The 17329-nt window shown below is 36.0% G+C and overlaps 1 protein-coding gene across 1 annotated transcript in view; it reads right to left on the reverse strand.

Annotated features, from left to right (window-relative positions):
- Positions 1-17329, reverse strand: part of PLCE1 (phospholipase C epsilon 1) — a 111753-nt gene that overhangs the window by 33476 nt on the left and 60948 nt on the right. Inside the window, exons 3-6 of the mRNA XM_018910783.3 lie at positions 16027-16343; positions 6675-6820; positions 4637-4895; positions 3755-3963 (exon numbers count right to left, since the gene is read on the reverse strand). Coding sequence (XP_018766328.2) covers positions 3755-3963; positions 4637-4895; positions 6675-6820; positions 16027-16343 — 931 coding nt within the window. The remainder of the gene's footprint in view (positions 1-3754; positions 3964-4636; positions 4896-6674; positions 6821-16026; positions 16344-17329) is intronic.

A 17329-nucleotide genomic window follows, 5' to 3' on the forward strand; every position in this document is an offset into this window, starting at 1 on the left:
AAATACATATTTTCCTAATAAGAATGCACAAAGAATTTTATCAGATACTTTCCATGAGAAATTGTATTTTACTTAATGAAAATATTAACATACATTTGTATGCGGCAACCAAAATTTCTGATATATTTTGCCAAAATTAGAAACAGTAGATACAGAGCAACAATACTGAGCTAATAGAAGAGGTGGTTAAAATGAAATGTCTTCCCTGCAGAAGCTTCTAACATGTATGAATGCACAAATGTTCAATATTTGGGTACTTCAGTGAACATAAACAAGGACAAACTGTTCTGTAGTTACAACAGAACTAATTAAGCACATTTTCCTAAGGATATCCAGGCAATAAAATACAAACCATCTTCCTCTACATATCCTTCAAGATCTCTTGTCCAAATACCCTCTTTGCTTCCCTTCCTAGCACCATAGTGCTCCCAGTTCCTGCCCCTTACCTACCAACTAAGCCAAAGATGACTCATGCTGTGTTTCCAAGTCTCATACACCATCTCCCCCAGTGCTAAACAGCACAGATGACCATCAGCTTTTCCTCAAACTCTCCTCTACCTGGATGACAAATTAATCTGAATTTTTCCTTTATTCCATACAGCAATGACTCCTCTATGAATTCATTAATGGGTGAGATCTCTGTCTCTTCATCAAATTTATAAAAAAGTCACAAATAGGTTGAGGGTTTATTGCTTCAGGTGAAAGGACTGACAAAATAACTGCATTGGTCTTAAGTGTTGCTTTGTTTCTTTAAGAAGTATTCCTACAAATAAAGGTCACGCATTTTAACTGAACTGATATAAATTGTCTTACTAGATTCTTACTAGACACATGTAAATTGAAATATTTATCTGTATTATATAAAATTACATTTTAAAATGAAACAAACAACTGAAGCAGCTCTTTCTCCCCTGTGCCCTCAAAACAGTGGAACAAGTCTCTGTACAAATGCTATAACATGTATTTGGAGTGTAGCTGTGCATGGCTGGAGGAGTCTATCACTGCAGAGACAGAAATGGCAGAGCTTGGTTTATGCCTAGTTTCACATGTTGCAGGCTGCAGATTAGAATGTACAAGAAGCAGGTAAGCCAAGCACACAGACGTAAGCACACACAGAAATGGAGCCTCTGACACGAGCTGCCACAAGCGACACCGCTGCCAATTCCTGAGAGACTTACAGAGCCCGGGCTGGACCAGGGGCTTTCTTTACTTGGGCTGCCCTGAGAGGCAAGGAAATGAAAAGTAAAGGAAACAGTGACACAGATTGCAGTTTTAGAGGAGAAAATTGCAAGGTATACAAAAAAGAAAAAAATATTTGAGGTTTTCCCTACTATTTTATACGTTATTTATTGTAATTGGAAAAGTTTAAATGTGAAGATAAGATCAGGCTAATGAAGCAATGATTCAAAGTAAGGAGTATATTCATAGGTCATTCAATAATTAACAATTCCATTAAAACTCTATTTCAAATTTGGTTGGTGGTGCTTTTTTTATTGTCCTGCATACCTTTATTTTTTTAAAATTTATTAATCATCAGCACAGAGTTCTAAGAAAGATTAATGTTTGATATTTATCTGGCAAGTACAGAAATCCAGGGCAATTAGATGGGTCACTGACTACAGAGTGATAGAGCTTATTTGCTAACGCAACTAGGAAAGTAATTATACCCACTGCTCACTGATTTTATTAGATGTCTTTCATTTTCTTCAAATCAAATTAACCTACCAGCTTTGGTGCATTCATGTTCCACAACACTAATCCAAATCATCAAAAGAAAAACTAATTGAAAATCTTTCTTACAATTACAAAGTAATGAGAAACATGCTATGCAGTGTATTTTTCTGCCTTTATGACCACAATGCTACAATTATCAGATAATGCATAATTATGGTATAATTTGGATTTTGTAACACTGTATGCAAATATGACAGGTCTCACCAGAAAGAGGACTAAATTTCTTCCTTAGAACCCTTTAGCTGTTCACAGGAATAAAAATAAACCAAACACAGCCTCCATACAAGTACAACAGAACATGGCCCTTCTGCCTCTGTAGCAATTTGCTCCTGTACCTCCCCCAGTTCTCTGCATGCCCAGGAAAGACACGGCAAGTGAATAAGGAATTCCCAAAGCCTGTGAGACACTTGAGTTTAATCAGTACTTTCAGAACTACTGTCCTACAAGTATTCTACTGTTAAAATCAGTATTTACTGCCTCAGAAGTTCAGACACTCATTACTGAGTAGATAGTAGCCTGAATCAGGAAACACAACTTTAATTAACTATCTGCAGTTTTGTTCATTTAAATTTTAAATTTTCATTTCATATTCACACTGGGTTTTTAAAAAAACTTTAGATTACACATAATTTAATCACTAGATTACATTTATGAATAAAGCATAAGTAATTTACCAAGAAATTATTTCATAAAGACATAAAAAAGGAACTCCATTTAATTTCTATTCTGTTAATGCAAGTGAAGTGTTTATATGCCTTGCTTATTCACCATTTGAACTGTGATTTACAAGTTGATTTTAAACCACATTAATTAATAAAAAATAATTCCTGGAAGAAAGTGTTAGTACTTGAAAGTATTACTTGAAGTAAGTCAAGAGATAGTATATGTGGGCAGATAAGTGGGTCTGTTTTTCTTGGCTTAATCTAGTGCACCACTTCCCAGAAGCAACTAAAGCCAGATGTGAATAATTCTATTAGAAACCATTCTTTCAGGAAATAATGATTATTTATTTGAAATGAAATTTAGAATTACATGTTAATGAAATAAATGCATTTTAAACAGGAAGATAGCAGTTGCCTCTCAGGCAGTCACTCATTAGATTTAATGTTTAAGTAGGTGAAGTAAGTTGGATAGTTCTGAACATACTGATATTTCTGACACACATTATCAGTAAAATAACTCAAGCCATGACTAAAGCATGGTTTTTATGCAAGCCCTCACGTAATTTTACAGTGCTTCACCTCAGAGCAGTAAAGTTCTGTTACTTAATTTGAAGTTAGTCTAACACAGTAAATTAGCTGAAAGCTGACCCAACCCACCTATGGCTACATGGGCTTTGCAATGAAACTTCTCGGCAAAGCAACATTCTAGATCATCATGTGATGTCCTAAACTTTGCATTTCCTGTATTTCCAGTACAGTCTTTGACAGTGGTCTTCAAAGTGAAATCAGATTAGTGAACACTGGGCTTTTTTTAGAGAGGGCACAATGAAGTAAACTTCTTTGCAAAGCAACAGGACTACAGCAACCTGAAAATTCAAAATATGTACTCACACATGAATGTTTCCTGGACAAAACTGAAACCCTTCAAAGTAACATGTCCTTAAAAGAAGAAGTCTTTTGAAGGATAACAAATAACCTTTTTTTGAAGGAGCCAGAACACTGCCTGAGCGTGCAGAATATAATGTTCTGAGCTCTGATAACAAATATGTCCTGGTGCTATTCCTGTCGCTAGAGATCAAAATTGTAATTGTAACTGTGGATTTTTAAAGCTCTCTGTGTAAGACAAAAAGGATTTACCCTTATCATGAGAGGAAGTAATTACATCATGAGGGAAAATATAGCTATACAGAGAGTTTCCAAGCAGTATCAGGGGAGAAAAGTTCTGAACTGGAAATGGATAAATACAAGGAAAGATGCTAAAGTTGCTCTTATTTCAAAAGGCAAGCCTTGGCAAAAGAAAACCAAAGACTAAAACCATGACACAGAGGTGTGATGATAGTAAATAAAATGAGACCTACTGGTAGCGGTTTTTGTCCTTCAAGGAGTTTTTCCTTGAGCCGCTCCCTTCACTGACATTATCGTCACCCTCTTCAGACTCCAAACTGCGACTGCAGCTCCGAATTGTTTGAAAGATATTGTTTGTTGTTGATTCTTTTTCTGGATTGTTTAAACCATCTTGGCCTACTCGTTGTAAGAAATTATCTTGTCCACTGTAATCTGAAACAAACTATAGATATATCTAAAAGATTAGTATAGCTACAAAGAGAACGTTGTGTCATCTATTCTCACTGTAGAAATTTTTACTATTAAGAATATCTAGTGTATATTTCCTTACTGCTTCCCATGGGATTTTGTGCCTACTTGAAACACAAAACAGACCAAATAATTTCATAAATCAAGTAACACAAATTAAAGTAACTCTCGAAACTTAAAAAAAGCCTCAGTATTTAATGTTTCATCCAACAGGAGCATTTTTCTTTTCAAACTACAATAAAAGAACTCATAAGAATAGTTTCTTTCCACAGAGGAAAAGCTTGATCTGCTGAGCTTCTAAATTCTGCTTTTAAGAGACTGAAAACTTCCAATTCCTAGTGAATTAAGTGGAAGGTCAGAGTATTTAGCAGAAAATAATAACACATTTTGGGCTTTACATATTTAATCCAAAGTATAAACAAGATCCTTTATTACTAATGCTGATTTCTCAGTACTCTGATATTGAACTAGGTAGAAACAACCAAATCTAAATTGCTAAGGAACTATGGGCATTAAACTGAGGTCCATGTAACTGACCAGTCTAGTAACAATCCGGTTTAGAAACTTGGATGATGCCTGTGTGTAAGATTATATAAAATAAAGCACTGGCTAAAAACATAACATCTTAGAATATTTGCCTCATTTACCTCTAATGTTTCATCCTGGGAGTTATATCGTGGACAGAGTCTGATGAGGCTCGATGCTCCATCCAAAACTTCACAGAGCTCTTTTAAAAATACTCCACAGAAAGGAACAACTTTGCAGCCTGGAATATTGAGTGCCCGGTTGACCACTTTCCTGTATTCAGATGATGACTCATGTTGTGCCATAGCATCTTTCAGACTTCGCATGGTTTCAATATCAGACTGGTCCATAAATTGCCACATTTTTAAAACTTTTCTTGACCTATTGGAATAAAGGATCACAAAATTTATTAAAAAAATTTCAACAACTTACCTTCAAGTCCAACACCTGCAGCATACATGTAATAGAGAAGATTATAATTGCTCAGAAATGAATGAATGAAATCAATACTATTATTTATATAAAAATTCTCCCTTTGAATTATCAAAGAACAAAACTAAAAATGAGAAACTAGCAGTCTGATTTACTGGAGCAGTATTTCACATTTTAATAAAAGCCCAGCTGCATAAAACATACCAGCAGACTTTCTAACATTTTTATTGCATCATTGCCTAAAATTTCTAAGGGCCCATAAAGAAATAAGAAAAGATTGAGGAAACAGCATAAAAATAGATCAGAGTGTTTCTTACAAATTCTTTCAGCTATATTATGAACAATTCATAAAGTAAGCAAAAGTTGGAGAGTTTTAATTAAATTTATTTTTTTAAATTTACATCGATTTCATCCCCAAATTGCTCACAAAGTATTTACTTTCACAGACATAAGGAAGTCAGGACCATGTTCAAGCTCTCAGGCACCAGTGCAGAGCTGCAGCTGAAAAGAAATTCTGATTTCCAACAGAAATAGCTGCAAGGACTATGAGTTCCTCTGGGAGTTCTTTTACCTTCTGAGCTGTATGTCTGTGTAATCACATGGTCTTTTTTCCTACCCCTGGCCTCAGACATACCGAAAGATCCAAAGATACACTCACAGTAGACTGCCCTTAACCCCACTTTCCATTCCTGTCCTGAAATGCTGCTCATCAGCATCAGCCTTCCTCTCCTTTCTCCCCTGTGCAGATGCATTAGAGACAAAATTAAGCCCTTAATTGGCCTTGCATTTTCCCTCATAACTTCCATGGCTTAGAGATTGTGGATGTATTCTGCTGAAATATACTCCCCATGCCTGTGAGTGTCCCAAAAGAGCTTTATATACCAAAACCATAAACAAATAGCTCAATGAGATCCTCACTAAAGCACAAAGAACAGCAATGCAAACACTTTAGAGCTTTGTTACACAAACGTTATACAACAAGGGTCAAAGCCAAGAGATGGGAAACTCGATCTTAACTCTTCCCTGTTCAGAGGCATTTGCTGCCCTCTGAACTGCCAGTGCTAAGGCACTGCCTTCCTGCTCCCTGGCCCTACAGGAACCTGTCATTCCAGAGGAAAGCACACCACGAGCTGTCTCTGAGCCCCCGCTCTCTGAGCCCCCACTCTCGCCTTAAGATCATGCAGGTCCTTCTACATAAGACCATGACAGCATGAGATCCCAACATCAGTCTGTGTAAGTAAATTAGAGGGTTAAAAAACAGATTTGGCTGTTTGGTCATCTGGGTTTTTTTTTTGTCATTTTCGGGTAGTTTCTTTTATACACTTAAGACTGATCCTTTTAGAGCATCACCATGATCATGTTTCACTTATATTCTGGAGACTCCAACCCCAAGTTACATTAGTTGCAGCTCATCAGATAACCCACAACTGCCTTCCCATTTTCTTTTTACATTTTTAAAAATTTCTAGTAAAGTAAAAAAAGTTTTCTAATGCAACATATTCAACATGCACCAGGAAGACAGATAAGAGTCCTCAGAGCATTTTGAGGAAAAAAGGGTTTAGCATGCTTCATTTTTTGAAAAGGGATTACTAGAAAGTCACAGCATGAGATGATGTGGCTTAGACATGGATTTCTGTTTAGTTTCATTGTTCTCTAGAGACATCTGCTTAACAGAAGCAACGCAATCTATCACTGAAAAGCCATTTAAAAAGAAAGAGTTGCCAGTACCTCAGCCCTGCCAGGAATTCCATTACAGCATTGTAGTTGCCCATATTCCAGCAGCATTTTGCCACGTGTACTAAGTATGAGAAGACTTCTCGTTTCTCCTCCATAGAACCCGCAGTCAGGATCAGCCAGGTAACCCAGGAGCTCACCTGGCACAACCAAACAGACAGAAGGGTCAGCCAAAGCAATGTGCCTTGGAGCATTCATGCATCCTTGACAGGCAACATGGGTTTGTTTGCTTTCTTCCATCAGGAGGGTGTCAGTCAAAATTCCACTTACAGGCTCATAGCCAAATCACATATGCATTGCAACCACAACCTACACAGTGACATTCACATGAAAACAGTTAAATCATTAACTACTCTAGAAAAACTTTTAATAAACAAAAAACTACTGCACCTTAAAGTAAGATATTCTGAATATGCATTGATGCCACAGAAGAAAATAGATAGCTTCAGCTAGTGCTGATTTCTAAAGCTGCTGGAGAGATCTGCAGTATAATTTCTCATTAAAATGGCTTATAGATCTCAGCCCCACATAACCCTTGATAACAATATGAACAGTGAAAGTTGATAAAGTGGAATTTCTTGGCTTTGGTTAATTTCATAAAACTAGATGCATTTAATGCACAATTTTGCTAATTCCTACATGCACTGGACATTTCAGATAATTTGCATTATCTGTTTGCAAGATCACAAACGAAGTAAATAAAAAGAAATCCCATCTTCCAAAGTGTGCCCATACTACCAACTTGTCTTTGGTAATAAATTAATGCCAGAATCAGAAATCAACTTAGTACATGATTCTGTTTGTATTTAAACAAATAAAAATCAACCCTTCATTTTATCCATGCACAGATTTTCTTTCCAGTTTATGTTCCCACAACATCCATAAAAAGTAGCTATATTTCACATGGAAAACTAATTTTAACCAACTGTTTCTTTTCACAATATGACTCCCTGGAGGCTTGATTTTTGTCATTGTGTAAACACTTAGGAGGCAATAAACGTGATTTGTTTACTGACACTGTGTTCCATTCTTTGGTCCTGAAGGAATATTCAAGTGTTTACAGATAATACCAGTGTGAAGAGAGGCTTATAAAAATTAGGAAATGCTAGTTCACCCCTCAGGGGCCATAGACTTTTATTTTAAAAACCAAGCATGTGAAATAAATTGCAAATGCATTAGTACTAATGAAAATACTGAAAATATATAGGGCTTCTATTTATGCAAGTCTATCCAGACTCAGTGTTCTGAGCCACCCGCTCCTAAAGGGAGGAAAATCAAAGACTACAAAGAATCTAAGTTAGTATTTAACCTGTCTGAAGGTAACATCAATTGAGAACAATAAATGAGAAATGTCCGTATGAGAAGAAAATTCATACTATCTATACAGGGGAAAAAAAAAAAAATGTCACACTTTTAGGACTGAATTCTTGAAGATTCATTCACTGGGGACACACTCGGGAGTGAGGAGAGTGACTATGGGGATGCTGTAATAAGTTGTGTGCAGCAGGGGCAGCACACCAACCACTGCAGCAGCTCAGAATGAGAATCTGAATTCATCTAAAATTTTATTTGGTGTGTTCAGTTAGTTACTCCTAAAATATAAAAAACTTAATCAACAAAGAAGTGCATACCTGAAGAGCATGAGGGTATGGAAAATACAAACCACCACAGCACTGCATGGCACAGGGGTCAAATGAGGGCAAAACCAGAACAAAAGGTAATGAAAATAATGCATTAAAAATCAGAAACTGTGAAACAGAACAGTCAGATCTGTGGCACAGATTTGGTTTTGTATGCTGGAATAAAGTGACATATTATTTTCATTTTCCAGAAATGGTTCTGTTAGGGAATGCAACTGCTAAACATGCAATCTCACAAAAAATTAATATTTGTTTCCTATGCAATACCAAATGCGGGAATGATTTGATTAATGTGGTTTTAGAAATTTTAAAGAATCATATAATTTTAAACAGATATGTTTTAATCTAAGGTAGTAAAGATGTAATGATCAGGAGAAAACTATCAAAATTGAGAAAGAATATCTAAAAAGGCAACTGACTTCAGACTCTCCATTAGGAGGAGACCTTTAAACTAGGGCAGCCACTTGCAGAAATTCTATTTAATAGAGACTTTAAGACCGCCATAAACAGCATGATGAACTTCTACAATCTGAAAACACAAACAAAAAACTATAAAGGGCAGCATGGGTGAGCCTTTGCAGACTTGAGATACTGTATAGCATGTAAGAGCAAAAGAAGGGTACAAAAGGCACCATGAAATTCATGCTCACTCCTCCTGCAGGAAAACAATAGAGGAGTAAAAAACATTTTAAAAGTCTTTCACTGAACAAGAATAAAAAAAGTGTCTGAATCTTTTCATTTTAAAATAGAATAGGCAAAGGCAGATATAACAGATTGGGCAGAATCAGGGGACAGAAGTGAGCATCTAAAGACACAAACAACTCCTGAGAAATAATGAACATGCCTGCTTTAGAAATGTTGGCATTTTAATTTTTCCGGGAAATCAGGAACAGATTCAAGAAATAACAAACTTATCAAATTTTCATTGAAATGGGAGCTCAGAAGTGGGTTTCCTCAGATGCTGGCCGTGTACAGCTGAGCTAGATGCACAAAGGAAAAGCATAGAAGAACTCTATAGGTACTTATTTATTGGTGGCTGTGGAATTCTCCTGGAAGCTGATTTCAGAATCTTATTTTTTCTACTTTGACAAGCAATTAGCACAGATGGTATTTTGATGTGCACAATTTCGCCATCACTAAACCCAGGGGTTTTCTAGCGGGGGAAGAGAGCAAAGGGAAGCTCTACCCTGGCAAGCTCTGACTTCTGGACACTCCGGCCAAGTGGATACAGAGCAGCACCTCCTCTCACAGAGCCACATCCCCAGCTGCAGCAAAGTGGAGGAACACCTGACCTGAGGATGAAGCACCATCAGATGCCTTGGTACCAAGCTGCCATGACATCAGCACGAGAGCTTCAGGGCTCAGGCAGTGGCTGAGCACATACAGCACATCCCAGCCAGAGAGTGCACAGGAGTAGCCTTGCCAAGGAGATCAAAATACATTGCAAGTATTTGTCAGAAAGAGCAGGAAAGGTTTTTGGACTAAGATTTTGTGTTGGACAGCAGTTTAACATCAGATCATGATCTATGTATCAACACAGTAATCATTATTTCCTCAGTTTACTTTTTTTTTTTTCACACTTGACTTACATAGTTCTGTTTATGAAACTCATTTTAAGCTCCCTTCAGAACAGAAATCATCACAGCAAACCTATAATTAGATTTCCGTTGCACTGCTGATGAGTCTGAAAAGCATGAGAAAATGTATCCTGGCTTTGTTACGATAACCCACATGATTGCAGGATACAAGAAAAGTAATAAATTAACACACAACCCACTTAAACAAGTTGATAATAACATCAGTCTTTTCATTCAGATGGATAAAAATGAGTGTCTTTCAGGATTACTGGACACTAATATTAAGTACTAAACAAGCAAAATTGAGTAGATGTTTGCTTAAGATTTAAATATTTTCTGGTGCCCTAATAGAAGCACTAAGAACATTGAGCCAGATAAAGTTCACATACATAGAAAGTAGCCTCATTTGCAAAGTTTAAGAGATACAGGAATCTCCTTTAAACCTGAGCACACAGGACCTGTACCCGATGTCTTGGCAATGCAAGCTATACTGAGCAATATGTACCATAATTTGTAGTACAAAAAGATCTGTACAGTTTCAGGTTTTCTGAAATTCTCTTTTTATATCATCTCTACTATTTTAACTGCACCAAAATCTGTTGCATTCAGTAACTAATTTACCTAATTTTATTAGAAGTTTTTTTGGCTTACCTTACTTCGATCAAAGACTTGGAGTAAATTCAGGTTAGCTACTGCTAATGTATTTGGGAAAGGCATATTTTTACTCAGTGGGTTTTTCTTTTTGTTTTGTTTTGTGTTGGTTTTTTTTTTTTTTTTTACTTTTAAACATGGGAAATATATATCAATCACTAAAAATGTAAAATGAGCCTACATTTTTGATTACCTAATTATTGGACTACCACTGATTTCAAGACAAATCTATATGCAGGCAAAAATCTACCAATTTTTCAGGGCCAGGATATAGTTTATTACTGAGAGTCAGCTGCTTTTACTAATAAAACATGAAGGACATGAAAGAGACACTCCTGATGGAACCTGATCCTCAAGTTATGGTACATGACCTTAAATCTCTGTACAAGTGCAACACACAGGACTGTTTATCATTCACTCTATGGGAACCTCGCTCCATGTAGTACACAGGAGGGAACAGCATTTAATGCATGTTGAATTACTAACTGTATCCCTAAATCTGCCATAGATTTTCTTCACTCATTCTCTTATTTCGGTCTTTTAATACTCAAGATTTAGATTATTCATACACACTTATATATTTATACATATAAATTCTTTACTATCTTCTATATACCTCCTAGAGAATGTATTATGTGATTTTTTTAAAATGGGAATTCACTTATTTTCTATATTTTATGAGAATACAAATGTAGTGGTGCTTTGAGGGAGGAAATTATTAACGATTTCCAGTTGCAATGTGCAGTGTTTTATCATCTGCAGTGTTTTACACTCATTTCACCAGCGCTTCAGTTTGTAAAACTTTTACAGCAATTCCCAAGCTACATACTTCAGTGGGTGATGCTACATGGAAGAAATGATGTCTTCTATATTTATAATACATTTTTAGGAACTTCATAATACTTGAGAGATGCAGCTTTCAGAGGTGAAATTACCAAACACAGCTGCCTGCCTGAAGTTTAACAACTACCGTTGCTAGCAAGTAAAACAAAATCTTCTGGTTTGCCACAAAGTAAGATTACAGTACATACTTTCTATAACTCCTACCATAAATTAGCCATGGATATCTTTCTATAACAAATTGTAGCTGATTTAAACACTGCCTGAACTGAAGCAAGCAAGCAAGCAACTTTAATACTGACAAAGTATGTGTATGAAAAGTCTCTGCATACAAAACAAGAAGACTATTTTTAAGGTATCCAAAGGATAAGCATGGCAATCTATAACCCATTTAACCAAGCCATTCTGGTTTTAGTAATTTTGTTTGATAAAAATCAAGAAATTTGAGTAAAATCTGAAGAACATTAATAATCTTCATCAAATATCGTATGGTAATCATGGCAAGAGGGAAAAACATTACTTTGTTTAAAAGCAGAATTCTTAGTGTATCAGGATAGTGCAATTTCTCCCTTTAAAAACAATAATTAAAAAACACTAGCAGTATGCAGCATTAGCACTAAAAGCTGCCTGAAGTGAGTTCCTCTGCACTGCTAACTGTGCACAAACATGACAACGCGTATTGATGAATATCTGTGTATATATTTATACACAGTTCTGTGTATAAAACAGAACTGGAATTTTTTACATGGGTTTCACTGTGGTTTAATTATTAAATTTTTTTAGTTCTTGACACAATATGGAAGATAATTTTCAGATGCATTTTTAATATCCGAATATTCTAAATTGCATATCTTACTAATAGATGGTTTACTTTACATGCTTGTGTGAAATTATATAACATTACAGAGAACATTTACCATTTTAAATCTGATTAAACACTATTCCAAACAAGGACTGGAAAGAGTTTGATATTTCTACAAACACAATCTTTTCAAAAGCATTATACAAACCCATTTAGGCATTGCAAAAAATGCTGAACTAAGAGACAGACTGCAATATTTATTTACATTCCATTATTTCAGTAAAATGATATGTCTCTGTTTTGCTAGCGAGGTTTAAATTTGTATTTTGAATGAACAATGAAAAAACCTTACAAAATTTAACCATTAAAAATAAAACTAACATCACTAAGTGTCCTAAGTAACCATAATTTAATTAACTTTATTCATTTTAAGAATGGTTTAGTGAGTGATGAACCCACTCCAGTTGCAGGGCTATACTAACACTGTTGAAACTTTTTAACCTTTTCAACTTATTTTTTGGCAAACCATATCTTTCCAAAAAATGACCTTATGCATTTGACTTCTGATTTTGCATTTTCAGTTCAGCAGCGGGACTAACTTTAGTCAGCTGTCTGTCTTCCAGTGTGGTGCAACTTTCAATCTAAGAACCCACAATTGCTCTGTTCACGTATGTCAACATGGAAAATTAAATGTTTCAGTTTGTTTAAAGTTTTATTGGTTTTCTTTTACTTGAAGCTTAAGCCAGAAACATCAAGTTACAAGAGTCTCTTTTCATGTTTATATAAAGCAATGATTGAAATGATTTTAAATGTTTACATACACATAAATGTTTACAATATGTGCATTGTCTTGTGTCTCTTGTCTTGTGTCTCTGTGGTCGCTTTGCTGGTAACAGGCAGAAGAGTGGCTGGGAGTCAGTCATAAAGGTACAAGAGCCTGGGTGGGTAAAGAGACAGAAAAAGAAACAGAATCCCAGGAAGACTGTGGCATATATGACACTGAGGAAGGAGCACATGTCACTCCATGTAAAGAAGCAGGGTGAACTCATGTCATACAAGAATCAGAGGAAAGAACTGAATCAAGATGAGAGGCACAGTAGGCAACAAGGAGAGATGGCAAAAAAGTATGTTATAGTTGTTACAGTCCTAAAACACACTTAGGTACCATTTTCCTAACTTCCCAGCTGCCAGGGCTCTGCTAACTCTGCAGAATCTCAACAGTTTCTTCCTACAGTTTTACATCCTTGAAAACTAAACTTCTTATAGCCAAAGCTCCATCAGAGCAGAAAAATATATTGCTACTACTATTGAGCGCACAGTCTTAGAGACTTAGAGCCAAGAGCTTTGTATTTGTAAAGGTAGATGTTACTGTATTTCACTCTAATCCTCCCACACTAGCCCCTAATTCAGAACCAGCTTTTAATTACATTTAGTAACAGGAAAGAATATCTGTTTTTAGCTTGGTCTAGAGTCTTGCTCTGACGAGACTCTAAGATCAATTGGATATTATTAGCAGCAGATGAAGTATGAGCTGTGTCTCACCAATGAGTACGTGTTGTGCCCAAGGTTCCACTATTATGCAATTACATTTTTAATCAAACCTTAAAGACTACAGGCTTTATTTATAGCTGGTGATACTGAATGCACGTAGCCTAAAATCTTCAGGATTGACTGTCATTTTACATAAGTTTTATAGTGTTCCTCATTAATATGTATTGTCAGAAAAAAGTACTAAAAAGTATATTGTTTTATGAAAAATACTCTAAATAATATAATTATTATTTAACAGAAAAATTACATGGAATTGTTTTTCCCCTTCATGTATCAGAAGCCTGTCATCCTAAAAGTAATTTTGGCTCCCACATTATAAATACACCTCAGTATTTCTATAGGGAATGCCAAAAAAATCAGCAAGTGCTCACTGAGTTTTGCCAACAAAATCATGACTCTTTGTACAAGAATTTTCTTTCCATTTATAAACAAAGACAATTTGAGAGTTCACGCTTGTGATTGGCTATGGCAACTGATATACTCCACCATAAGATAAAGCATATAGCAAACCAGAGATTTATTACTAACAGTAAATATTTTACAATTACTCCATTTAAACACAGAACATCTATGTTTTTAAAAACGTATTCCAGATTATACTTCAAACAATCTATTGCACCAAAGATTCTGTGCACTGAATATTTGGGAATTAATTCAAATTGTATAAAAAACTATCCTGTACAATTACCAAACAAGGAATGCTAGACAACTAAAACTGCAAAGTCACAAACTTCCAAGATTAAAAGATAATGCTGACTATCTTATCAAAAGGCAACTTTAATCGTAAAATTGTCATTTCTGACAAGCTTTCTTCAAGACCTACTGGCTTTTCAATCCTGTGACCCTTCAATGTCAGAACACAATCGTGGTCAGTCTAATTTGTACAGCTGATGGCCACATGTCCTGAAGAAACTGCCCTGGCACTGTGCCCCACCAGGCTGAAGCACAGCTTGGCCAGTGCACCTCATCTCCCCTGGCCTCAACCCCCGGAGAAGTGCCCCAGGAGGGAGAGCCACAGCAGGTCAGCACCGACAGTCCTCTCCAGCCACACCAGCCAGCCACAGCATCTTCTGGAGTACTGCTACTGCAGCTAATTAAAACCATTTTTAGGCTCTGTTTAAAGACTGAATATTGTAGTTGCAACTTTTATGTATGTTCAATTATTTTAGGTATATTTTTATGAGGTGAGAGAAGCCAATATATTTACCCCATTTTAGTTGCTAAATGTCAGTAATGCACAAGAAGGAACACTTTGAAACATGCTAAATATTCACTCCCTGATTCTTCTTTGCCCAGCACACAGGAAGTTCACTGGGGATTAATACACATTCTTCTACATTTTTATGTAGAATTTTATGTTGGCTTTTTTTACTACTTGCATAGCAGTAAAAAAATTTTCTACTTGCATAGCAGTAAAAAAATTTTCATCTCACTCACCATAAGAATGGAGTGGATAGCAAACTGAAAAAACATTATGTCAACTTGATCTTCATTTTATTCCATTTCTACAATTCTAGAAACTGCTAACTGCTAACATTGCACATGCACCCACCCCCTCAAAAAGACCAAACTGTTCTATGTTTCTGCAGCTAAAACATGCGTTTTTATTTAGGTGGTTTGATTTTTGATTTGGGTTGGGGTTTTGGGTGGATTTTTTTGACTATTTTCTCAATCCTTAATCAATTTTCTATTAAACTCATCAGAAGACCACCCTCTTGAAAACAAAATAAAATCTTACTAAAGAACTCAACATTTGGCTTGTGAAAATGTCATGCCAAGTGACACTTCTTTGTATAACAATGCTTAAGACACACACAGTGATTAAATAAATAGTGCAGACTAGTGTTGTTATATTACAGAAAATACAGAAAATTCTAGCTTATAATACTTCTGTGCTGAGTCTAAGATTTTGCTTAGTCTACAAGAATCCAAAACAAATAAATAGAACTCCAGCACCTAAACAAAATAATAAACTGACTGAAACTGTACCCCATACTGTCAGTATAAATATGAAGAATTAGAAATCTATAATTTTTTTCTTCATGTTTACTTTACAATGTGCAAGAAAAAGGTAGGCCACTGTTTCCCAGCCTCACTAAGCAAATTGATCACATAGCTCCTATTAAATTCAGTGCAAGTTATTTAGCTAATAACTGGTCATCTTAAGTTATATTTTACAAATTTGTTGTTACAGCTAAATTCGGCTTGGAGACATAAAAGGAAATAACAAACCCACACATCAGGTATTAATGCTTACAAAAAGCAACTTAAAAGTCTTGTTTTACCTCATTAAACCTTGTCACAAGATCTTCTACAGCATTACGTTCTCCATTGGGAGAAGAAAGAATAGTAGCAGATATGGATGCCTTAATAGATGGCAGCTTGCTCTGACACTCAGCACTGCCCAAATCCCTGGTCAGAAAGCAGAGGTAGTCGATGGGTAAGACTTTGCGGTACAGCTCCTGCTCCTGCTCGGTCAGAATGCTGGCAACCTCCTCTGGGAACTGGATGAGGTGCTGCAGCTCGATCAGCTCCTTGCTGATACCGGCCACGCTGGAGGGAAAGGCGCTGGAGCCAGCCATGGATGTACACGCTTGGCGCTCTAAAACAAAACAAATAAAAAATTCATTCGGCTTTGCCCTGAACTCTTGGACCGTGCTGCGCAAAAGCGAGACAGCTTGGTATTTCGCTTTTGTTAAACTGATCATTCATTTACTCAGCAACACACTATATTCTAAGTATTTTCTTTCTATTCAAACAACCTAATATGTTTTGTTTACTTTTTTTTTTTTTTTTTTTTTTTTGTTGGCTAGATAGAGGGCAACTAGAGTTAGGAGATTGTAAAGCCACCCGCCAAAACACACTTGCTTCCAGAAACATCCAAACACCTTCTTCCAGCACCCGCAGCCTTGTCACAGCCTCAAATAAAGGGCTCATCTGGCAAAGTGTGCCTCTGCTTTGCCCCCATGTAACAGCCATGGTGCAAAGCAGTTTGAGGCCTTGACTGGGGCACTGAGACCCGATTCCCACAAGAAATAATGTATAATGATAATTGAAAACCCATGTGGGTCAGCATTTTTCTTCATAATCCACTTGCTATAAGATAAATTGTATCTGAGCTTGCTGCATCATGAAACCAAATGTCCAAGGCTACAAAATATTTTTCATTCCTCACAGAAAATGCATATATTTGGGAGCATGCATGTTTTATCTGTTAATACAAAACATTCATGGTAGTTTTATAATATCCCAGCAGTGATATCTCTTGAAAAATACAACTTTTCCTAAGAAGGAAGAAGGCAAGCTTTCTAAGATCGTGTGGGAAGCATGAAACATCAACACAATGATTCCAAAATAGTGAGTGAGTCTTCTTACTAGATAAGTTTAGAATGGGTTCTCTGAAAACTTTTTCAATAATTACTTAAATGTAAAAACATTCATATCCATATATTACATACTCTTCATCATTCTCAGAAAAAGGAGTTTCTTTTTTTGCATTGCTTCATGAAATATCTTCAGAGATTTTTTTCTACACATAATGGAATTATACCACAGATCTATCTCTTACCCAGTATTTTTAATATATCT

The sequence above is a fragment of the Serinus canaria genome, chromosome 6 (genome assembly GCF_022539315.1).
Source record: "Serinus canaria isolate serCan28SL12 chromosome 6, serCan2020, whole genome shotgun sequence".
Taxonomy (NCBI): domain Eukaryota; kingdom Metazoa; phylum Chordata; class Aves; order Passeriformes; family Fringillidae; genus Serinus; species Serinus canaria.